At 51.6% G+C, this 25,437-nt stretch overlaps 1 protein-coding gene across 2 annotated transcripts in view; it reads left to right on the forward strand.

Annotated features, from left to right (window-relative positions):
• Positions 1–25,437, forward strand: part of LOC146191587 (uncharacterized) — a 133,154-nt gene that overhangs the window by 101,771 nt on the left and 5,946 nt on the right. For both annotated transcript variants that reach the window (XM_084602108.1, XM_084602107.1), the window contains 2 exons: positions 4,436–4,508; positions 11,889–12,094. In XM_084602108.1, the coding sequence (XP_084458234.1) occupies positions 4,436–4,508; positions 11,889–12,094 (279 nt within the window). The remainder of the gene's footprint in view (positions 1–4,435; positions 4,509–11,888; positions 12,095–25,437) is intronic.

Here is a 25,437-nt window from a genome sequence, read left to right on the forward strand (position 1 = left end):
TCAACGCCGCTTGCGGTGGTGGCTAGCCTGCCACCGAATTATTATCTGTTGTAGGCCGTCATTGCACCCGCCACCGCTTAGGTGGTGGACGACGGCTGTTGCGCGCGCGTCTTTCTCTCCCTCTTCTTTTTCTTTCTCCTCTTTCTCTCTTCTATCCGCACGATTCCCCCCGCCGGAGCACGTTAAAGATCCCCAGGTGGTCGAAATTACTCCGTAGCCCTCCACTACGGCTCCCCTTTCTCTCTATCCACTTTCACTCTCTCCTTCATCCCTTCCCTTACGGCGCGGTTCAGGTGTCCACAGAGCAAGTGTGACAGATACTGCGCCTTTCCCTTCCTATGAACCAACCAACAGCCCCGCCGGTGCCCCGCCGGGGTGGTGCAGTGGTAAGACGCCCGACTACTGTGCCGGAGTACCCGGGTTCGAACCCGACCTCGGCGGCTGCGTTTCGATGGAGGCGAAACGAAGAGGCGTCGTGTGCTGTGCGATGTCAGCGCACGTTAAAGATCCCCAGGTGGTCGAAATTACTCCGCAGCCCTTCACTACGGCTCCTCTTTCTCTCTTTCCACTTTCACTCCCATCTTCCTCCCTTCCCTTACGGCGCGGTTGCGGTGTCCGCAGAAAAACAAGTGAGACAGTTACCGTGCCTTTCCCTTCCTATAAATCAATCAATCAGGCAGCGGAGGTGGCTCAGCTAGAGCCAGTAGCGAACCGTGTGCAAAAACCAAGGCGCCCGTGTGCTGTGCGATGTCAGTGCACGTTAAAGAACCCCAGGTGGTCGAAATTTCCGGAGTCCTCCACTACGGCGTCTCTCATAGCTTGAGTTGCTTTGGGACGTTAAACCCCACAAACCAAACCAAACCTCCTTCCTTCCTACCCAGGTGTGAACCCGACCGCGGCGGCTGCGTCTCGATGGACAACACGCAAGTGCTCATGAGTCGTGTGCTGTGCGATGTTGTTGTGGCTGTAGGAAGAAGGAAAAGAAAATGCACGGGCCTGCTACTGGCTCTGTAGCTGAGCCATCTCCGCTGCTTCGTGCAGACAAAAGAGAAAATAGAGAACAAAAAAAAAAGGAAGAGGGAAAGAAAGACGCGCGCCGCAACAACAGCCGTCGTCTACCACCTAAGCGGTGGCGGGTGCAATGGCGGCGTACAACAGATAAAAATTCGGTGCCTGGCTGGTCTCCGCCGCAAGCTGCGTTAACCTACCGTCCCAGCCCCGTAGGGACAGTGCACGTTTAAGATCCCCAGGTGGTCGAAATTACTCCGCAGCACCCACTATGGCACCTTCTTTCTCCTATGAATCCCAGCTTCCTGCCTTTCATATATATACAGCGTATTTCAGGTGTCCACGGGGATGAATTAATGTACATCTTTTTTTTCTTCAAACATTTTTTTTTTTGCTCCTCTCATAGCCTGAGTCGCTTTGGAACGTTAAACCCTACAAACAAAACAAACAGGGCATTTGGTTTTACTTATGCCTCAGACCACGTGGTCATCGGCGCAGCATGTCGCACCGGTCTAACTGGAAGAGTCGCGCTGTGCGTTGTATCGGTTGTCATTTTTCTTCCCTTAGTTCGGCACCTCGAATTCGAAGGCGTGCTTCAAACCGCGAAAAACGTCATAATGAATGCAGCGAGAGACGTTAAACGCGCTGCCCAGTGCGAACGGTTAAACTCTACGGTGCTCTAAGCTGCTCTATCGGCAACCGTCGTGACTAGCGTCGGACGCGTATCGAAGAGGAGGAGGGGGCGCCCGCACGCTCTGCAGGCCGCAGTCGTGCAGTTCACTGCGACCTGTGGCTGGCTTGCACTGATCTTCTTCAGCACGTGGCTGGCGGTGATCACTCGGGTCGATGCGCACCAGAAAGGATCGAAGGAAGCCGAGCGCGATGTTCAGCTAATTGATAACTGAGGGTGTTTCCTTTTTGATTTTTGTTTGGAGCTATAGCCATCGATATCAGTAGCCCTAGAATGCACTGTTGGGAAATTTATATATGTGCCTACTCTTGACGACGAGATGAACTATTCATTTCTCAACTTAACAGTTTTTTTTTCTTTCTAGTTATCAGTTACGAGCTTTAATTCTACTGCAGATAGCCGGAAAAAGAAAGCGCGGGAAGAAAAAAAAAACATTCTTGTCATGCTTCATGAGTGCTTGTTTTCTGATGAAATTTACTAAGCAGGCCCCTAAACTGCGGACGTTTTTTGAAAGGAAAGCTTCGCTACACGATGTTTCACCCAAGATCAACCTATACGACCGCTCGACCTTCAATAAGGTGGTGTGCCCTTGACCTGATTAAGTGCAGGTGTCCATCTTTCCGTAGTGTCCGCCAAAATGTGTAATGCGCCTTCCATTCCCCAAAACCGAACTTAAAAGAGCAATTTCTAGCAGAGAGCAATTTCTAGCCCCGCTGCGCCCCGCCGGGGTGGTGCAGTGGTAAGACGCCCGACTACTGTGCCGGAGTTCCCGGGTTCGAACCCGACCGCGGCGGCTGCGTTTCGATGGAGGCGAAACGAAGTGGCGTCCGTGTGCTGTGCGATGTCAGCGCACGTTAAAGATCCCCAGGTGGTCGAAATTACTCCGTAGCCCTCCACTACGGCTCCTTTTTCTCTCTTTCCACTTTCATTCCCACCTTCCTCCCTTCCCTTACGGTGCGGTTCGGGTGTCCACAGAGCAAGTGTGACAGTTACTGCGCCTTTCCCTTCCTGTGAACCAATGTGAACCAATTCTAGCCCCGCTGCGGGGGTGAAGTGGTAAGACGCTGTTGTTGTTGTTGTGGCTGTATGAAGAAAGAAAAGAAAATGCACGGGCCTGCTACTGGCTCTGTAGCTGAGCCACATCTGCTGCCTCGTGCGGACAGAAGAGAAAATAGACAAGAAAAAAAAAAGAACAGGGAGAGAAAGACGCGCGCCGCAACAACAGCCGTCGTCCGCCACCACCGAAGCGGTGGCGGGTGCAATGACGGCCTACAACAGATAAAATTCAGTGGCTGGCTAGCCCCCGCCGCAAGCGGCGTTAACCTACCGTCTCAGCCCCGTAGGGCCAGGAACTGCCACCCTTGACCACCCGACTACTGTGCCGGAGTTGTTGTGGCTGTAGGAAGAAAGAAAAGAAAATGCACGGGCCTGCTTCTGTAGCTGAGCCACCTCCGCTGCCTCGTGCGGATAGAAGAGAAAATAGGCACGAAAGAAAAAAAGAGGGAGAGAAAGACGCGCGCCGCAACAAAGGCCGTTGTCCTCCACCACCGAAGCGGTGGCGGGTGCAGTGACGGCTATACAACAGATAAAAATTCTGTGGCAGGCTAGCCCCGCCGCAAGCTGCGGTGTCCTACCCGTCCCAGCAACATCAGGGGCAAGATCCGGGTTCGATCCCGACCGCCGGCGGCTGCGTTTCGATTGAGGCGAAATGAAGAGGCGTCAGTGTCCTGTGCGATGTCAGCGCACGTTAGAGATCCCCAGGTGGTCAAAATCACTCCGGAGACCTCCACTACGGCACCCCTTGGCACCCCTTTCTCTTTCCTGATTCACTTCCACCTTTCTCCCTTCCGTTACGGCGCCGGTCAGGTGCCCACAGGACAAGTGTGACAGATGCTGCGCTTTGACTTTCCTGTGAGCCAATTATTATTATTATTATTATTATTATTATTATTATTATTATTATTATTATTATTATTATTATTATTATTATTATTATTATTATTATTATTAAAGAGTAATTTCGACCACCTGGGGATCTTTAACGTGCGATGTCAGCGCACGTTAAAGATGTCAGACGCCTCTGTTTCGCCCTCATCAAAGCGCAACCGCCAAAGGTCGGGTTCGAGCCCAGGTACTCTGGTACAGTAGCCGTGCATCTTAACCACTGCGCCACCGTGGCGGAGCCTCCTACCTTTCTTCCCTTACGACGCAGTTCAGGCGTCCGCAGAGAAATATGACAGATATATTGCGCCTTTCCTCGCCTGTAAATCTGAAAAAAAGAAAAACAATTCCAAATTGCGGAGGGAAAAGGTGGTGTTACATGGGCTATCGCGGCTACTCTCAAGGCGAAGCTTGAGCGTCTCGTAATTGCAGCCTTAAAAACGATGCATAACGATGCCTAACACAGCTTCCGCTCGTATCATTAGGTTCAAGCTATGCTTAAATCCCCACCGTTTTTCTCCAGGGGTGATGTGGAGGGACATGCAAGTGGCCATAGATAGTATGGATTTGGTACAGTGGTAGAATACTGGACGCCGTGTTTGCGCATGCGCAGCGGTGAGGGCCTGGCCAAATGGACCCGCCGGGCTAGCGTGGCCGGTGTCCATAATCCGATATACTCCTGCGCTGTCCTAAATCTTTCTGTTAGCTTCAGCGCAGTTGCGCATATATGCGGCAAGATAAAAGGAGAGGGAAGTAGAGGTTCTCCTCGTCCTCATCACTCTTTTTCGTCCGCAGGGAGCCTACCCGACGAGATCCTGGCCTGCCGGACTACCGGCGCAATCCTGCAGAGGATCAAAGAGGCCTCCCTGTGAGTATACACACTTCATGCGCTGTCGCATCGTTAAACCGACTCTATGGGAGCGACTGGCACAAATCTAAATAACGGTAATAAATAAGACGCAAGACGTCTGGCTGGTGGACTGGTAAGGCTGGCTGACGCCTATATGAACAACTCTTGCCATGGCAATTCTTGGCAAGAAGGCCAACGCCAGCTCTCGGGTGATCTGCTGCTGGCATCACTTTTCTTGAAACTATGTACCCGGAACTCCGGACTTGGCAGTGCGGACATGTCTTTAAAGTTATTCCGCTTCCTCGTGCGTCGACAACGACGGCGAGCTTGACCGTTTTGCGAGCAGGTCTGTACAAACCGCGCAGACGTGCAGCATTTACCGTTTCGTTTGATCAAGCACAATCAGAAATACTGCGAAAGTCCGAGGAACGTGTGCATCTTTTCACTGCGCGTACCACGCAGCGGCCGCCTCAGTTCATTTGATTGGTTAATCAGCACAGAGGGTGCCAGCCACTGAACCGATCGATCGATAGCTCCCGAATAACCTGTCCCAGCAGCTTTGGATACTCACCATGCATGTGCTGCTTCCGTCATCCCCGGACAAAGGCATGACGTCACAGTGTCACCCTCCATCGAAACGCGGCCGCTGTGGTCGGGTTCGAACCCTATGTAAGGTATATAAGGTAGAGGTAGAATAGTAGGTAGGTTGTTGCACAGGTATGAAGAAAGGGTAAGAGGGAGTGTATAGTGGAGGGTTCCGGGGTAATGTCGACCGCCTGTGGATCTTTAGCGTGTACTGACACCGCACAGCACACGAGTGCCTTGCTTTTCGCCTTCATAGAAAAGCGGCCGCCGCGACCGGGCTGTGGTGCAGCGTGGACAGTGTTGTAACCTTCTGGAACGAAAGCTTGAAGCGAACTTGCGTTGGGAGGCTCTCGAATGTTGTCACTGGTCGCCAGAGTTCCCTTTTCCGTCGAGCAAACACATTTCTCGTGTCCCTCACTGTTCACGCGAACCTTTACCTTGCAGTTATCTGCGCACTGCAATTGCTGCCGTTACTCCTTGCTGCACCTCGCGTGGTTGTTAGTTTGTCAAGTACAGTGCGTGTCTCCTCTGAGCGCAATGTGTGACCGCTGTTTAAAGAAAACACGTTCGCTTAATGAACCAAGCGAGAGCGGTCACAGTGTCCAGGAAGCACAGCATGCTGCGCAGCCTGATTAGAGACTCGTCGTTGCCGGATTCCGGTTTGCCGCGGTACAGCTGCCCGAGGCGAGTGCTCTATGCCGGTGTCGACGTCGGAGCCAAGGCTACCGTGTTGCTGCTATTACTTGTTGCTTCCTGGCCTGGAATCAAACGTGAACACCGCCCTCCGGCGAAGCACCTGCCTTTTTGCGCTCATCTATATTGAACAACCGGCGTGGTTCGTTCTTTCTGCGCTCAAAGTGCTCCGCCAAGTGCCTGGTCGTCAAACCCGCTCAATCGATGTCGCACAGCGTCCTCGGGGCACTGCGGAGCGCTCGCGTTCACGCCCCCGTCCGCAGTATCACGCTCTCGGCGCCGTGGCAGCGTCGTCGGTCGGTCCGAAAATGCCCACGCCGACCGGTGGGCGCCCTGGAAGCTTCCTCCGCGGCGGTGTCGCCGATGGGTTGTTCCTGCCGACCGACTCCGCTCGCGAGTAATGGCGCTCTCTCTTCTTCAGGGCCGTTCCCGGACTGGTTCTGTTTTCTTGGCTATTCCGGCCACGCACGCGGCGCTACTGCACGCAACTGCGGCGCCACAGAAGAAGACCGGTCCCCGGCGACCCTCGCGCAACCTCGGCGGGAATCGGGGTCGCCCTCGGCGGATGCTCCTCGCTTCTTCGCGGCCGCTTTCGCCGCCGCGGGGCCGCGCTCCGCTCGATCGGCCGCCGCCGCCGCCGCGCGCTCCCGCTTTCGCCCTTGCTTGAAAACGTGCGATAGCGTGTCCGGTGGGAAGAGGGGGGCGATGCGAAACAGCGGCACGCATCAGTCCGGCCCTCGGGAAACAAAACAAAATAGCTCCGAACGCTTCGCCAGGAACTCCGACGGACGCCCGAGGGGACGAAAACGCTAGGTAGATTGAGCATTTCAGCACCTTCTCGGGCGTGCCTTGTCGACGAAGGCTTCGTTAGTTTGGCCCTTCGGCAGAACTTAGCCGCGCGTGCCCAGTGAAGCGTTTTCTAAGCTTTCAGCCCGAAGGGGTCTCAGACGAGCGGGTATCGAACCCTGCGCCCGCACGCAGCTGGCGTCGCGTTGGCCGACGTTCTCCGTCGGGTCCGCCCGGGCGTCGGCGCGGGAGGCGTGCCGCGCCCTTGGCGAGGCCCCATCCGGCCCAAGCGCTCCTGGAGGCAACGCCACGCTGCAACGCCTTAGCGCCGCCGCCACTGGGGGCGGATTCCGATGACGCTCGTGCACTATCCGACTACGAACAGGTCGCAGCCTTTGCGTCTGTGACGGCGAAGCGCGAAAATTTGGCCGTCTTTCGTGCGATTCGCTAACGGGGAAACGGCCGCCACTCATGGCTCAGTTCGCACGGGAACGATGAGCCATAGCTCAGATTCATATTGCACGCTATTTTTTTGCCCACCATTGCCGCATTATGAGAATCGTGTCGTATTGTACTCATCACCACCATCATTCGCGTGCAATCATCACTCTTCTTTCAGCCAGCGTTCCATCAACGTCGCCAATCAAATCGCGGCGTTTCTCTTCTCTCGGTTTCTCATGTATGTCGGTTCCTTCTTTCCTAGCTTCGACTAGAGTGTCTTCGACTCATGGTAGCTGACCAATTCGCTCTGCATTCTTTTCTGCTTCAGTGTTCTCCACCATACAGGTGAGCACACGAAGGGAGGAGCGGTATGTGTTATCTCTTAGTGCAAGAACACTAATCCAGAGGCTACTAGCCTGAACAAAATCTTGTCTTGCTTGTGGAGAGCTGTAACATATAGAGAAGCGCGATCGTGGTACTGTGCCTGCACCAGATAGCCATGACCAAGGTCACTCATGACCTGACCCTTCACCTTAAAGCGAAATCGCCTCCTTCCGCGGTAGCGTCGACGCCGAGCAACGGCGCCGATGCAACCTGTGCAACACCGCTTTCGCACAGTACGGGAATTTTACCCAAAATCCTCACCTGACACCTGCCGTTATTAATCTTGATGTGCAGCGAGATGCAATCCACCCTACATAGGTATCCACTGAGGACAAAAGTTTCCAGGACGCATCATCAGGAATCGAAGCCAATGACGCTGTTGTTATCCGGTGTACGGAGACCAGAGTTAAAGGAGCGATGGCAGGGTCGTTCGATGTATTGCTGTTTTTATACTTCTGCGAATAATATAGCGGTCGGTGATTCTACTCGCAAAGTTTTAGTAATATGCGCGCGGCGCATATTAAAAAAAAAAAAAAAAACGCGATATATAAATCGGAATAGGTTGCAACATCAAAGGACACGTCTCTCTTATTTTTTTTTTTGGGGGGGGGGTTGGGGGGGGGGGGAATTGACACAGTGGTTGTCCCTCATGCAGAAGTGCTTGATGAAGATGTGACCGCACGAAAGCGAAGTAGAAGAGTAAGCCATGTTTTCTTCAGCATAAGGCACGGGGTCACAGTCAGTGGGCTGCATAGTTATAGGTTCCTTAGCTTAACGACGCACTGATCTGTAGCATATTACAGCGGGGCCAACAGTCGCCTATCGTCGTAGTGTGAAGTTCTGCGGCCCCGCGACGCCGATGAAACTGATCAGCGGACGGTCGTCCAATCTGATTTGGTCGGATCGCCGAGCGAGAACTTGACACCCGATGAGTGAACGGTCAGAACAGCTGCGCTTGTCTGTAGCTTAACCGTGTTAGAAAAAGCAAAGCAAAAAGCTACACTTTGTATGTTCCCCCTTGTCATCAGCAATGACCTTGGCCAGAAATATTGGCGCCGAACTACGACGAGTAGGCCTAGCGCGAGTACGCGGGGTTCAGGTCTAGAGTTTCGGCGATTACGGAGCGCGCATTCACAAGCTTTAGCTGTTGCATGTGGCCACGGAGTGTAGTTGTAGCAGTAGTGACCCCAAATCGACGACTGCTTACATCACAAAGCGCGTGCACATTGAGCGGGAAGCGTCGATGTGACCCTGCTGGCGAGCGCTAGCCGGCAGCTGTCGGCGCCGCTGGTGGGGAAACAAACACGCTGGGGGCGCAGTCGTAATCCGCGAATCACTATCACCATTGTACCGTTTTGTGTTATTGCTAGAGAAATGGTAACTTTTATCCCAGTTGCACGTGTGATTTCAACGGCACAGCACGATCGAGACCGGGTCTCCAATCTCACGAACCACTATACTGCTGTGTGTGCTGCCTTGCTATCGTATTCGGCGGCGTCCTTGTAGAGCACGTCGGACCTACCTTGAAATCTGGAGGTTGACGAGCAGGGTTCTACTTAAGTTAAGGACAACGCAGAGAGCTCTGGGGCGGCAAATGGTGGGTAAACGTTAAAAGATAGGAAGCGTGCAGAGTGCACGGGCCATAAAAATAACTCGAATTAATGACATTCGACTGAAAATCAAGAATAAATATGGGTTGGGCATGTGTCCCTAGTGAAAAAACCCTATGAGTCACAATAACCTCATGCAGATTTCTCATACTAAACTCGCACTAAGCTCGTACAAATCTCATATCATCGCATACAAATATCATTCAACTTATGATAACTATATGAGATTGTATGAGATTCATATAAATTTAGTACGAGTTTAGTATGAGAAATCTGTATGAGGTTATTGTGACTCATGCGGTTTTTTCGCTAGGGGTGCGAAGAGAGAATAACCGACGGTCGATAAGGGTAACAAATTAGATTGCAATGAAGGGAAAGCCTAGCAGGGTGCAGCAGAAATTTAGATGGCCAGACGAGGTTAAGTTTGCGGTCAAGTAGATGCAGCTAGCGCAGGACTGGTTAGTTGGTGGGGTGAGTATGGATGGAAGAGGCATTCGCCGTGCAAGTGGGCATGGTCCAGATGATGATGGTGATGATAAGCATTTCAGCAATCAGAGTATTTACCTTTAATGAAATAGGCCCTGCCGCCGTCGCTAGCGCTTTTGGGCACCGTCAGTTCTCCGGAAGTGTCACCCCAAAGCCGCAGCCCGGTCCACTGAAGGTGCTGGGCGCTCGCCCGCGCCAGCTCCATTAGCACGGCCCCCTCCTCTTCAGAGCGGACGCCGAGAGCACATTAATGTGGCCGCTGGCTTTTGTCCGAGTTCATCCGTTTTGAGGAAAAAGAAGAGAGAGAAAAGTAGCTAGCTATACGGCGGAGTGTGCTCGATCTACTACTCCGGGTTCAGCAAGCACGCGAGGGCGGCCGCAACGTTTTGGACGCGTCTTACGAGCGACCCGTTTGCTCGCCGCTGCGTGCTCACGTATAGCCATCTCTAGAGGGCAGTGACAGAAAGCTTGCCCACCACGTGCTCTCGGTTTGCCGCGTTTAAAGTTCTCGGGTTAATGACTCTTTCGAAGGAGATGATCGTAACAGAAATATTGCATGAACCAGGCGCTCAATTTATTGCTGCACATCAGCGAGCCTGTGGAGACGCGCACTCTCCATGCCCATCTGGCAGTCTCCGGTTCGGTAGCTGAGTGACTTACACAATCCCAGTGCCCTGGCTCGAACCCGACCGCGGCGGCCGCGGTTCGTCAGAGCCAAACGCAGTTCTCCGTGCACGTGCTGTGCGATGTCACTAAGCAGGTGGCTGATCTTCCCTCCCGGGCTGGGAAGCTAAGAGCGTTTGTCCTTTGCGACGGAGGCACTTTTACCACCGATGTTTTGGTATCTGTTGTGCATTCCGTCATTGCACTCGCAGCCGCTTCGGTGGCGGAGGACGGCTATTGCGAGGCGCATCTTTCTCTCTCTTTATTTCATTTGTAGAGAGAGCTACACTGGCCACATTCTCGCCAAGAGCGAAGAAAGAAGTAAAAGTCGTGGGAGGGGGTAGCTAGTAGCTAACATGGCCGAGCAATAACTGGACGTAGGACTTCCTGACATGCACGTTCATGCGGCTCGTTTAAAGCGGGGCTTTATATGTTGGCTGGTAGCTTACGCTATCGCGTCATCGCTAAGGTCGGAGTGAAAACAAAGAAAGAGGTGCCTTAGTGGAGAGCTTCGAACCACCGCGCGATAGAAGCTTTTGCCTGATCGCACTTTAGTGGTCAAAAGTGCCCCAGTCTCGCCATTTCACCGCGCCTGTCCGAAGAAGAAAAAAAAGGAGGAAAAAGGAAAAGAACAAAAAGGAGATAAGGAAGAAGAGAAAAAAGAAGACAGATAACTCGGGAGTTAGTAGAGGTAAACGACAAAAGCGATTTGCTAGGACAGAACGTTCGTTCTAACGTTATGACGGCGGTGAGCCCCGGAGTTCGACGTATAGATGATGTCATACCACTAGAAGTCTTCTACACCCGAATGAGAATGGTCAACGACGAGAGGAAAGGGGTGCTCAACTGCTCATACGTGAAGTGATTCCCATATGGAACAAATAAAGCTGAAACCATGGAGTAAACTACTATGTGCAAAAGCCATATCTTTAGATAGGGGTGCGACGCGATGGCATCTGTACGTACCACTATTTTTTATAACGATATTTATTGCCTCGGAGGGTATTTGATGAAGGACAAAGAAATCTCTATATGCCATTATTTGTAAAATAAGTGTCCAGCGTGAAATGAGGCACACAGTGCACCTTTCCTTCTCTCAAAACCAACTAATCTTTTATTTCAATGCTGAACTGCCTAGCGAAATCAGGCCAAGCAGTGTTTTCACATGTCCTAATCGATTTAATGAGGATCGGATAATTTCTTTTTCATTTTCTTTTTCCAATCTCAGCGTCCAAGTACCCGCCGCCTAGTGCTCAACAATGTGCTTACATTTTACGAGGCTGAATGTCGAAATATTTCTGTCTGCAAAAATGGCAAAAAAAAAAAAACGATAAAACTCGCAAACAGGAGTTTGGGCAAACGAATGAAGCTCATTAGCCTTGCATCGTTCTGTTGGACAGTGTCGATATATAGCAAGCTGGTCCACTTTTCAAGTGCTGTTGACTTTTTCCACTTCCTCGAGGCCGCGAAGCTGCGGCCGCTTTTCCCGTACTACCGGGCTTCATAATGTACGCGATGTGCTCGACTCGTCTTGAAGGCTACGCTCGATGTTAAGATGCTATTTTTAATCATTTACGGTGGGGCGAATAAAATCGCAGGACTCTAATGGCCTAACGTATTGTTTACAGAAGTATAAAGACAAAGAAAAAAATTCATGATGACGGTATCTGCCTCCGTCCCGTTTCAAAGAGACGCTCCATCCTAACGAGGCTATTAAGGGGAATTGAGAATATTTGATTGTGGCTCGCAGGGTCTTGCAGCAGCAGCAACCGGTGCTCAGCAACGGTGGCGGAGCGTCGTCGCGGCTTGGTTGGCCTCCGGCGGCGGCCGGACCTGCCAGCCCCGCGGACTCGGACTCGCTGCGACGACGCAAGGTGCACAAGTGCGACTTCGAGGGCTGCCAGAAGGTCTACACCAAGAGCTCACACCTCAAGGCGCACAAGCGCACGCACACAGGTATGCCGCCGGTCTTGTGTTAAGGCGAAAGCCTTTAATGGTTCATGCTGTCGTGGACAAAATGTGTCCCGCTTTTGCGGCGGCTCTGATTGGCCGAGGCGGGATGACGTCGTAGAGGTCTCGACCAATCACAGAGCACCACCAGTATGCGTGAATGCGTGTCTGATATGGCCTTAGGTCAATCAATGATCAGTTACTACTTAATATCTAATTAATTGCCCGTGAAATAATAATTGATAACTAATTAATGAGTTATTTAAATAATGAGTTAATGATTAATTGCTTGCTTACTTAATGACTAATTATATAATTACTACTTAGTGCCAGTTGCGTAGCAGAATGCGGCACTCAGGCTTTCGCCTTTCACTACTTTAGTCGCTAAAGGTCTCGTAATTATTTTTTACGTGAACTTAGCTCATTCCGGATCACGATCTTACCTCCATCAGTTGGTACATTTTTCAGTTATCTCCGACGAGTGTTGCAGCGTATTTTGATGTTTCATGTATTTCATGTACTGTCTTCCGGTTTGTCTCCGCGTGGCATGACTGGCTCTATAATAAAAGCCGGTCGTAGCCGCTCCACCTTGCATATGCGAGTGCCTCCTTACCGAATTCTTTGCGTATAGCGGGGAGGCCCCCTTGCGGTGGAACTTGCCAGCCCCGTCGTTTCTACTCAGTCGTCATGTTTTCGGGCCATGCAACAACGTCCAGCGGAGAAGGGCGGGGCGGCCGTGCAGCCTACACGGCTCTGCTCGAGCGAGTGCCGCGACCGGCGGCCTACTCGGCCCTGGGGCGTGTGCTCAACAGATGGCACCGGCGTGGGCAGCATTCGTACGCTTGCGATGCCGGGTCTCCGTTTCTTCTGGCCTCCCTGCACCTGCTCGATTCTGCTCTGCTAAGGAGAGCACGTTCGTTGGCACCCTTCCGCGCAGCGAACTCGGGAGCTCTACGCTGCAGATTTCAAGCCTAAGCTACTCAAACATGTCCAGTTCTTAAAAGGGCGACACCCGAGGTCGAGATGCATTTCCGGTGACGAGGAAGACGCGGAGTGAAAATGTTTGTCGCCCTCAGTGTCTTTTATTTATTTATTTATTTATTTATTTATTTATTTATTTATTTATTTATTTATTTATTTATTTAGTCATACTGTAAGCCTTTTTGATAGGCTCGTACAGGAGTGGGTAAAAAATCCCAATTTTACAGACAATTTACAGTGCATCCTAGAACAAAAAAACAACAGAACAACGAGAAACATTGAGCAAGTATACTTACATGTATAAGAAAAAAAGTGATTTGAGGGGTAGAGGAAAGGAAACAAAAAGGGAAATAAGTGAAATATAAAATGAAAAGTGGTAACACTGGTAGATTGACACTGTAATTGTAGAACAAGTGATGACAAATATTTAGCAAGGCAAACGAGTTGATTCCGGTAAAAAAATTTGAATGGCGGTGAAACCAGACCTGTGACTGTGCCCAAGGTTGGTGGCACCAAATGATAACAATATCGGACTACTTAAACTGAGGCCAAACTGTTTCAATGGCCTTTCCATCAACTGTCTTCTCAACGTAGTGAAGCGGCGGCAAAACAATAAAAAGTGATCTAATGATTCCTGTTCACCGCAAAATGCGCAGACTGGAGAAAGTGCCAAACCAGACCTGTAAAGATAGAAATTTAAAGCTGGGTTACGGCATCGCAGCCTTGTTAGAGAAATCTCAAGTTGCCGTGAATGACATAGTTTCCTATTCCAAGAATAATTTAGGTGCAGATAGTCATCAGATCTTAAAAGATGTCCATTTTTCATACTTAATATACTTCAAATATTTTCATTGCTACCCAATTCTTGGCCGATCCCCCTCTGTGGGTATGTGCCATATATGTTATTTGTTCAACAACAACAGCATTGAGCAATGAACGTTAACAACAAGGTACATTAAACATTTCGCTATAGACCTATGATGCATGCACATGAGACTCACACAACACACTCTGTGATTTGTTGCTTTAGAGCCACCCGCATAAAGGCTTCTGCTCACAATGTTGCAGTTTGCTGGGTAAAAAAATATTTCCACTTTGGTATTAAATTCATCTGCAGATGTGGAAGATACAATGTCACGTTCCAGTTTATTCCATAATTCTATGACGGACGAAAAGAATGAATATTTGAAAGTGTTACAGCGGGTGATAAATGGCGTGATTGTCCTGTCATGGTTTGTTCTGGTTGAATGCTGATATGGTGGTCTTAGGTATTCGTGTTTGTTGATATTAATACAGTTTTGATATGTAATGCGTCGCCGGCTCTTCAAAGTTAAGATGTCTGCTCTGTTGCGTAGGTTGGAGACGTGCCGTGAATACTGTGAAAAAAATTTGCATTGCTTTTAATTGATTGTTTAGGTATGCTTGATGTGGATTTCAGATTATACTGCCGTACTCGAGGATTGGTCGTACGAAGGACTTATGACTTGCTTTATCTTCACTTTAGCTGGCGCCCGGGCAACTTTCCTTCGAAGAAAAGAAGTCATAATTTTCTCAACTGAATAACGTTCTGCCTCGTATCAGCGAAATGAAGGTGTCGTATTCCTACCTAACCACTTCGATAAAAATCTGAAATGCACGCCCACTTTTCGATATGTCCGCTCCCGAATTTCCGGCCCTGTCCTCGTATATACTTCTCCCATATGGTTGGCGCTTGCACAAGAGATGTTAAGGTAGTTACTATTCGTTTACATCCACCCTAGCTTAGCCATTCTGCTACAAATGAAATCTATAAACTTCCCCCGGAACTTAAGTAGTAAAAAAAAAAATAGTTCGGTTCTGGGACTCGAACTTGAGACAACCGCGTGTCTGGGGCAGTAGTTCCATCGAGTGCTAACCCTGCTCTATTTTTTTTTTTTTATTTATTGCCTGGCTTTGGCACACGCCTCGTTTCGTGTTGAGTTGCGGTAACCCAGTGAGAGCAATCCTCAACTTTTGATTGTGGATGCGGGTGGATACCAATAAGCGATTACTGCAATTTTGCCCCAGAGGCAGCGGGAAGTGACGGGCGAGAAGAGGCACGCCATGGGTCCAGATTTGGGGAAAAGGGGTTATGGCGTGCCTCAAGAGGATCGATGGACTGTATGGACGAACATATGCTATCTTGAAAGCTTTCACTAAAAAGGGTTATTTTATTGGAGCCGCTGCATGAATATAGAGCTCGGTCAACGTGATCTTCAACCGATCAGTTGCTTTAGCTGACGCCGCCACTATAGGACTTTCGTCTTGCTTAACGCAGATTGTTCGCTTAGTACTCATTTATGAACAGCTCTATATACAGCATCCGTGCAGGCGAAAAACGGGAGCCGTGAAAGTGCATCGTCAAAAGCGCACGTCCAAAGGCAGCTCACAAGACGCCTCGTGCTAACCCTTTCCGTACTCTTGCGAACGCTGCTATCATCGACGTTAGCGTGGTAATCACAGCTGCTGCGCGCGGCGAGGAAATTGTTGCAAGAGTCCGGTACATGTTGATGAGATTTGTTATCTTGGAAACTAAGGCAGAACTTACGGTCAAGAAGAGAAAGGGACCCTTTATTTGGCGACTATATTTACGCGTCTGTAGGCCTGTCACACCAGGGCTAGGCGGTCAAGAACATTGCCATAGAGCCACTTGTCCGCCTGATCCCGGGCTACAGTGCAGTCGTGCCGGCGCCGTGTTGGGACTTGTGGGAAGTACACACGTGGTCAGGAGCGCGCGCCCAACCGATCTGAGACGGAGCACCTCAAGGTCTCGTGACCGGAAGGTGAGTGCTTGGAAAGAGCCAGCCGAATGTGCTGTGTGGTCACTTCTTAGAGCTCTCCATGGGTGCATTAAAAACGATAAGCCTAAGTTAAACATCACAGCGTGGCGGAACACCATACTGCGTTATTGCATGACACTGGTGTTCATTGCGTATTCTACGCTCCGATGTGAATTCTAACGTGTTCTAGTACCTCACGCCAGGCTCGAGTCATTGTCGCAAACATGCTTGATTCTGACGGGTGTTTACATTCATAAGCCGCACTCGCCGAGGTGGGTGGCGCCGCTGATAAACACTTGGCCCTGCTTTGAAACGGGGTGCCTCTGTGCATCGTTCGCTGCATCGCAGGTGACTGTGATTCCATCGAGGGTTGAAGTACAGATGTAGACTTTTTATCACACAGATCCGAGGGGAAATGCGCACACTATTCATCGCTCACCCGACCAGTGCGATCCCCGTGCGCGTACCACGCGGTTGATGGAGATGATTGGAGCGCGCGTTTCAAGGAAGAAATGCTTATTTTGCGCAGTACTGGAGAAGTTCTCAACCGATCTGCAGCGGCCACATGTGTGGTTGCATTTAACCTGCATCCGTTCTCAAGTGTGCATCGCGAGTTCTGCAAAGCGCTTCGTTGCAGCGTCTGCTGTTGACCGCGGCTACCGCTGACTGGAAGCCGAGGAAGGTTTAGCGTTGTTTGAAAGGTGCAGTGAAAGGCACCGACAGCGGAGAAACAAAATCTTGCTATGATTTGTCGTCTCATTGTCAGCTTCACCAAAGAGGGCCCGCAGCTAAGGCATTTTGCCTGCAAAATGTTTGACCAGGATAGCTGTTAGGGGTACGTTACCTGGTTCTAAGGCGTTGGAGTCGTTTCGGCGGGCCGTGCGGATCGGTCAGAATGAAGTGGCGTCATGCGTGACGTCACTGTAGTGCGCCACACGTCAATTGATCAGCGTGTAGTGGCGTCACGCATGACGTCGCTAGAACGCGCCACGCTTATCGGTTCGAAGTCAATGGCATCACGAGCGGCAGCGTGGTGACATCACGTGCAGCCTAGCATAACGTCACCGCCGCAAACGTCATTCGCTCAATCTCGCGCAACGTCCTATCTTTTCCAACTTTTTTTAGAGCGCAGCTCTTTGGCGCCCGTTCCTAGGTTGCGCGTCGGCGTTGTCCCTCGTAACCAGCTCCGCGCGCTCCTGCCGCCACCGTTCGCCGCGGCGTGTACCCCCCTCCCCCCCTTCCTGCGTGGCGGCGACGGTGGATTACGGTGCGTGCATCCCAAGCCGAAACCCAGAGCACCATTGAATTGACTCGCTAGCGGCGTCAGCGGCATCAGTCAGTCGCTGCTATTTGAAGGTGAGGAGAGGAGGACGACGGGAAAATCTATGGGTATCCGGCAGTACTGTGGATCGAAACCCAGACCTCCCGCGTACGAGGCGAATTCTGCAACCCCCGTGGCGGCAACAACAAAAGTTTCCCGCCAGATTGTACAGAAGCAGGTCGGAAACCATAGGGCGCTGTCAGATGGCTCAGTCAGGTCGTCTAGAAAAAAAAAAAAAAAAAAAAGAGGCGGTAGTACGTTAACGAGAAGTTTGTTTTCGCCTTCGCGAAATCTAACACCTGAAAAAACGCAACCTTTGATGGCAGGATATTATCCTTTGTCATGGGATGTCTTTCAGGAGCTACTTGTTTCTCCGAACGGCCGCAGTAATCTCTACCAGCGGCTAGTTTTGTTGCGAGGCATGTCGGGGAGGGATGCTCGGGCGATCAGATTGACGGAGCCTGCGCGTCGGCAGCGGATGTTTCGGGGCGACGCTCGGCAAAACGCGCGGTGGGCGCGGACGCCAAGCTCGGTGCATATCAATAGCTGCCTGACTGACAGGACGGACGCTTCAGGTGGTAGATCAGCCTGCGAGACGATCGCTCCCGGACGCGGTAGACGAAATGTCTTCGGGCAACTGCAGCCAGTTCCTCCTGTAAGCGGATAATTGCGAGCGCGTAATTGATGCGCCGCCCGGGCGGGTGCCGCCGCGGGGCGAGCCCAGGAAGCAGCGACGTTGCGTGGGCGTCAGCCGGAGGCGCGCCCGGCCATTGTCTCGCCGTTTCCGCACGAGATGCCGACTGACTGCGGACGTGCGCCCGAGTCCCCCCAAGGCCTTTCGCGAGGGGCTGAATTCTTTTCCACACGAGGGAGGGGCAGCTCGAATCTCTGCGCCGAGAAAAGAGGGCGTTGTGCTCGGAGGCGCCTTTTACGAAGTCCGCCGGCTCGTCCACGGGTCAGCCTGTGCATTGCAGGGGACGGCTGCGTGTATGTCGCGACAACCGGGAAAGCTCTGCGACAGTGCGCTTCCTCGTGTTCTTGTGTCGCGCTGCATTGTTCTCGCCAAGTGTGGTGTTTGCGGCGTCGAGCCGTTGTCGGAAAGAAATGTTCCGTTTTCTACGCAACAGCTGCTGTCTGTAGCGCTACGCTGTGTCTCCGCCCATTTCATCATCTGAGGTGCGGCTAAACCGTTTCGCGCTGGTTTCAGATCAGCGCGCTCGTGTGACGCGTCATCTCAGCGCTGCATCTCCCTAGCTTAGTCCGAACCTCGATCGTGCACCACGCCACTGTACTCTTCTATTGCCGCTCTCTGTTAATTGTAGGCTGTGGACTGATAGATTGGTTGAACTTTACTGTCGTGGCATTTATTTCTTCGTGAAGCGCAAAAATAAAGAAAACTCGAAGCGACTGCACCGACTTGGATACTGTGTTCAGGCAGCGCCAGTCGCTAACAGGAATCGCCTGACTGACGACTGTATCGATTCAGTGCTGTGGTCCTGCAGGGGAAGGCGTTTCGTGACGTAGCTTTAATCCAGCTCCTGTCTTAAGTCGATTATTAGCAACCTCCTCGCCATATGCGACCTCCCTTGGGTGTGAGATAGCAACGCATGGCTTGCACCGTTACGTGAAATTCGCATGAGTGTACACGCCCTTCGAGAGCGCGTGTCTTGTCAAAAGCGAGGAGGGAACTGGAACCGTCGCTTGGGCGTTCTCGACTCCGGCCGCGCTTGGCGCGCCTAGTGCATGTGCCGCGTCGCCTGCCGTTGGCGCGCAGAGCTTACGCCTTTGGATGCCTTTCTCATCAGAACGCAATCCGAAATTTGGCTAAAGAAGCACAGAATTCTGTCGTTGTTCATGTCGCCTTTCGCGTTTGCAAGAGCCGCTTGGTCACTGAAGTCCTTTTCGGAACTCGTCTACTGTCCGTGCTGTCCCTTACTTCTTTTTTTTTTTTTTTTTACAGGCACTTCATAGCGTCCGATATTTGAGCGAAGATTTGTCGCCCTCACCAGTTTTTCACCAATCGCAGATCAAAATACAAACTCCACATAGATGACTACAGTGTAATCAGCAGTGTTAACAGCTCATCAACACTATCAGCGGAGCCGATAGCGAACGCTCGCACGTGTTAACATCGTGCGGTGCCCAGTAGCAATCCCTAGCAAAGGCAATCACTTCTCGTAGTGTTCCTATAGTGTCGCCCGGTCTTGAACGTATTTCAGCGTGCAGGTAACGCGACTAGACCCACTGACGCACCCCGCGATGTCATCACTCTTACCTCGTTCAAGTATTTCGAAAAACTATCTAGCCGTGCAGCGACGGCTTAACGCTTGGGCGATACTATTTGGTAGTGTACACTACTAGCAGGTTTATCAGTCGCCGCCTATAGTCACAATGCTGTGTTGTTCCATCTTTGTAGGCGGAGAATTTGTCTACGCTCCGGGCCTTATAAATTCCATTTGCTATCCTTTCTCCACACGCACGCACTGTAGTCAGCCGAGTGGGCTCACAGTTAATCCTGTCCTGCGCAGCACGTGCCCTGCACGTGCGAGCTGGTTTCTGCTCTGCGATTTTAGTGCACATTTAAGGTCCCCGAGTGGTCGAAATTAATCCGGGCCAGCCACTTAATATGGCGCCTCGTTCTCCCTTGCCTGTTGCAGTTACTCATTCCTCCCTTCCCCCGCGGCGGCGAGAGATGGGGCAGTTACTGCTGCTGTCATGTCGTCAGATAGCACTATATTTCGAAAACTTGACAGCTTGTTATTTAAACATTAATTAGCGACGTGGCAATTGTGGCAGGTGTTACGAACAGAAATGAGCACGCGTACATCGAAGCGTGCGCGTACGAATGACCGATTAAAGGCGCGTTGCGAGCTTCGGCATAGAAGCCGGCGAAGCAATTGCAACGTTTGCAGATCATTTCGTGTGGCGAGCGGAGTTGCGGCGGTGGCCGTGGGCGACTGATTGGGGGCCGGTCGGTCCCGTTCGCGGAGGGGGGCCATGGGCTGCAAAGCAGATTCCCCCCGTTGCGGGCGGGGGGCACGCACTGGGTCACGGAGGCCCGGGGGGACCGGTTCTCCCGGGGGGCGGGCGTGCAGCGCGTGCCCATGCAAATGTGCGCCGCGGCCGGAAGTGCGGCGGCGAAAGTGGCCCCCGCCCCAGCGGGCGCATCTCCGGAGGCGCAGCCCACGTCCGCTGCTCACTGCCCCGCCGCACGTTCTCGCTCGACTTCGCCGCGATGAACCGCTTGCGCCCGCGGCGGCGCATGCCCACTTAGTAGGTATGAGCTGCGGCCATAGGCGCCCCATTCAGCCATACCTCGCCGGTGCCCAGCAGTGATCCGAACGGAGACACGCACTCAGCAAGGGTCGACCCCGGGGACGTTTTCTCGTTCTTGTCCCAGCTGCACTTGCGTCGGTATTTTATACTACGTCCCAGCTGCTCGCGGCTTAACTGCCGTAGAAGCGCACTCCGAGCGATTGCTTCGTATTTTGTGAAGGCTATATACGTTCGTTCGTTTCATGTTTCTTTAAAGCGTGCGCAAATATTCTACCATTTCGAACAACATCAAATCGAATTTCCTTCTATTCGATTATTGGAACGTATGAAACAAGATATGCTCGGAACTGCTCGAAACGAATCCAGGTTCCAACCTCTCGAGTATTTTTCATATATTTCGCATGAGGTTCGAAGCTGCTCAAATTTGCGTCGTGGTATATGCAGATATGCAAAAACACGGAGAAGCAGTAATAAAGCGAGACAACATTTTAACTGAAAGTGTTGTTTTGTTCGGAAGATTGTTTGGAAAAAAGCTATCGAAATTCTCCTCAGTTTGGCGCAGTTCACGGGCTGCGATGGGCCACGCACGGTGCGCGCTTCGTTTCAGAAGCGTTTGCTTTTCGCTGGTGAGGCTGCCACAGGTCAGTAACCGTGCTTGTCGTGTTCGTAGCTTCTATCCTTGCATCGGTCGCCTATTCTTTAGCTGCCTATAGCCCATAATATAGTCACGGCTATGGCTGTCTTTACCTTTTCCAATGCTAATGCGTCAGTATATGCCTAAAGCGTTTTCTACTCCCAGCCATATTTATACATTGCACACCGCACAGCTTCCAGCAATTTCTGTAGCTCATAGGCATCTTTAAGGTTTACGATATATTTCGCTGCAATTAAGTCTGTATGTTCCTGTAGCCTTTAGCTTTAATCTTTGTTTACTTTTGCACTTCATATGGACTGCTTAAGAATGTTGTGTACTAAATGTGGTTCTTGTTTCCCTTTTAATAGCAGGCTTTAAGCGTGTTCGGTTTCCTTCGTTCTGTAAAGACGGTGCATGGTGTAGCTTGTCAAAGATTTATTTGTGGATCCCACACTTCTCTGTGGGAAGCATGCTGTTTATATAGCTGGCATTTTCGTTTCTCTTTACAATCTGTATAACTGCTAAATCAGTGTGCAAATTGGGCTATTTAATATGCGCACTTTTTGTGGTTAATATTTGTCGATGTTGCATTTTAAAATTGATTACAGAAGGCTGTCGTTGTCAGATGAGACGGGAAATTTAGCACCCGAAAGTGCTTTCCCCCAGAGTTACTCATTGCTCATCGACCATCAGTTTTTCTTTTTGTTTTTTGTTTTTTTCAACCGCGACCGACGGCACCAGTCCAAATCGGAGATCGAGACCAGAGCAATCGAGTCCAACTCAGAGATGCCGTTTCACAAAGGACGAGTAGCAGATACCTATCGCGCACTACTAGGCCGGTTTCTCTCGAAGGCCGCTAGCTGGCGGGGAATAGTCCCGCATTGTATGAAATTTTCGATAGCTACTTATAGGTATTTTTTTATGGTACTTTGTAGCACACCATACAAGATCACGTGCATATACAGCTGGCCATAAGGTTCTTCATTGTGACGCCTAGACCATTTTTATATGGGTTGCATTTTTACGGCGCCCTATAACAGCTGTGGAATGAGGCGCATGCACCGTCGGAGCTGGGTGGCATCGTAGTGCACACGTATCTCTTGAATCGTTCAAAGACTGTGTCGTCTTGTTTCTACGTTGATCTTTTGGAGTCGGATCACTTCGCTGGGTGATTTCAACGCGGGCGGTGAGGGGCACAAACGATGCAATGATGATCTAAGGAAGCAAGAATTACCATCGGAAACAAATCTCTCTAACGTTAGAGAGAATTGCCCCTGGCGACCAACAAGCAGGTTGCCGAAGTCGCCGCTAGGCTTAGTTGTGAGGTACCTCACAACTAAGCCTAGCGGCGACTTCGGCAACCTGTTTGTTGGTCGCCAGGGGCAATTCCAGTAAAATGAGTGAAGTCCCCATTAACTAGGGAGATGCCCACACAGCCACGGAAAACTCCGACCTGTGTTCCCTACCCCACCCCTGGCCGCCTACGGCCCCCCAGAAGCGCCATTCACCACCTTTCTAATTGCACCTTTCAGAAGCGCCACCCACCACCTACCTACCTCCACCCACTAGAAGTCCACGAAGCATCAGAATGAAGTATAGTCCATGAAATCGAATTCAAAAGCGCAGTGGGAGAATCAGCTGCCCTTTTGAAGCACCAGCCATCTTCCCACCCTACGAACGGTCAGCCTCTGGCCTCGCCCCCTCTTCCATGCGGTAAAATAAGTCGCGTAAAAATATCAACGTCATCATCCAGGGTAAATCCAGACGTTATCGCATGCTTTTAGCATCGTTCTGAGTATTTTTCCTTCAATCATCATCTTCGAAGCTCACCCCGGCAACTTACTGTCTAAGCTGTCTACCATGAGCTAAGTGTCGCCTGTACGGAGTTATGTAAACATTGCCCAGGTCGGCTGTAAAATGCATACGGAAATGCATGCAGCGTCCAAGCATTTCTGCTTTGAGACAGGGAGCCGACTGAGTCGGATATAAGAGAACCTCACACTCTCCGCTAGTGTGTCGTATTGAAACAGGCTGTAGTTGAGGCGTGTTCGATGAATAAAAACATTGCCTGTCCTGCGCCACTGACGTATCGCGGCAATCGCATTGAAATAACTCGATCTCGTGCTGATGTTACAGCATTGTATTGCGCCCTCTGCCTCACGCACTGTCGGCAGCCGGATAACAGCCGGCGCCAGCAAATGCCGGACGGCCAACTTGTTAAAGCGTATACGAGAACGCCGCATCAGTTCTGACGCGTCCCGGTTTCGTTGGGAGCGATGGGCTGCAATGTGCATTTCAGCGGGGACAACGACGTCTTGTCCACACGTGAGCGGCTGCTTTTTCGGGGCTCCACCTTCCCTTCACCTTCGCCGCCCGGAATGCCCACGCAGGCCATGGGCTCCGGACTTTCAGGACATCGTTTCGATAGAAGCCTGATGGCGGTATCCTCCCCTCATCGCTTCTGCGTGCTCAGAGAGGTACGTATACAGCCCGGCCGCTCAGCTCCCCTGTATTTCCAGTAATTGCACGGGGCTGCGGCAGGCTTCCCCGCCACTGTTACGGCATACACCGACTGTGGTGGTATTCAACTGACACATCAGCTGTGGCAGGAATTTTGGCCGCGTCTTTGACTACGGGAAGAGAAGCCTCTTTGGCGAATTTTCACTTATTACGGCAAAATTCAATTACCGTTGCCACGCATAGCGTTCCAAACTGAAGCAGATGACCTTTCGTTCGCGGTGCCTGCTTCTAATCGGTAGGCATGTCTCGCTGTTGTCCTGCTTGGCTCGCCCTGAGGCGTCAAAAGTATCGAGGGAGCAAAACTGTAGTCCGAACAACGCGCGAGGTCGCTCGACACCTTTCCGGAGTCCACTCGTGATGGCAGCACGTCTGCCTACGGAGGCGTGGTTCATCCGAGAGCGGCCATTCATGAACCCGGACTGGAATGAGCCGCGTGTTCGACGGAGTCTGCCGGCGGGACCCGGGCTTGCAGCTCCTCCGGCCCGCTTTTCTTCCAGACGCGCTCGCGAAGTGCGGGCATATTTCCGCCGCGGTGCGCCCCGAGCGGGGTCGACCGGCGGGGTCCCTTTCGTGCTGACCTCGCGTGGTCAGCGCCGCCTAAGTGGGACGGCGCGTGTTTCGCAAATCGAATACGCCGCGCACCGAAATAGAATCGGCGCTCACGACTCGGCGGTGCGATGCCGACCCGCCGCTCGATAGCTACGGCCAATCTCTGCTGCTGGCCACGACTGCTTTCGGAAACGAGGAAAGCGCTCATCGCTGCTCGTTTGCGCCGCCACATGTGGGTCGCCGCGGGGACCCTCGCTGTTGCGCAAGCTGCCGCTTCTTCGGCGCCAAGGGGCGCAACACGACGCCACGAACGCTAGACATCGGCTCGGGTTTACTGCCAGTGCGGCGAACCGACGTTACGATGCACCGGACAGCGATGAAACGAAAGAAGAGTAGCCAGTGCGAGACGGAGGCAACGAAGAGGCAAACACGTTTTAGAGACGAAGGCGACGATAACCCGTTCTGAGTTCGTAGTTTCTTTAATCTGTAAGGAACGCAAGGCACTTTCCAATAATATCTTCATTGGTTTGAGCGCCTGCTCACAAAGCCCGCGCGCTAACGTCGACGACGATTTCAGCGGACGGGGCTGCTGACAAATGCTAAAAAACACTGGGGCTCACTCGCAGTAGTAAAACATGAAGGAACGTCCCTCGCGCGGCCGGCCTTTGCAGGCCAACCACTCTTAAAGCCGATATTTTAATTCTTTCTCCGGCGATAAAGGGGACGCCGCGGGATGGCCGAGATCCGGCACTGATCAAAACGCACTCTGCAAGTGTTCACTTGAAGGGTACCAGCCACTCTTTCCCATTTATTCTATGTGGCTAGGCTTCAAAAGTGTCACTTGACGCTCCCTCACGAGCTTATCTTCCTCCGTGTAACAACTGAACTTTCTCTCGGCTTGGCGAAGCGGAGGTACATATAACGCGTTTGTCGGCTTGGGTATATTTTAGCACGCTTGCACTAGGCTTTCACGCTTGCACTGGCGAAGACCGTTGTAGGCGGTACTGAAGCCTCGGTATAGCTGGGAGCGTGGTCAATCGTGCATTATGCGCGGGTTTGTATTGAAGAAGCAGAGGGAGTGCCCACTCCGCTTCTTCAACACAGCTATGGACGATGGTGGCACAGATTCAGGTGGTTGTTGGCAGGTGCCAACTCGTGTATTTGCTCTGACACGGGAGGGTAATATGGGAATCGAATCCGGGACCATTGGGATAACTTAAGACTACGCAGTAACATTCGCACGGTTTGGTGCATGTGGGGCTTTAGCAGC

Source organism: Amblyomma maculatum, chromosome 4 (assembly GCF_055883805.1).
Source record: "Amblyomma maculatum isolate TAMU_Amacu chromosome 4, ASM5588380v1, whole genome shotgun sequence".
In the NCBI taxonomy this organism is placed as follows: Eukaryota; Metazoa; Arthropoda; class Arachnida; order Ixodida; family Ixodidae; genus Amblyomma; species Amblyomma maculatum.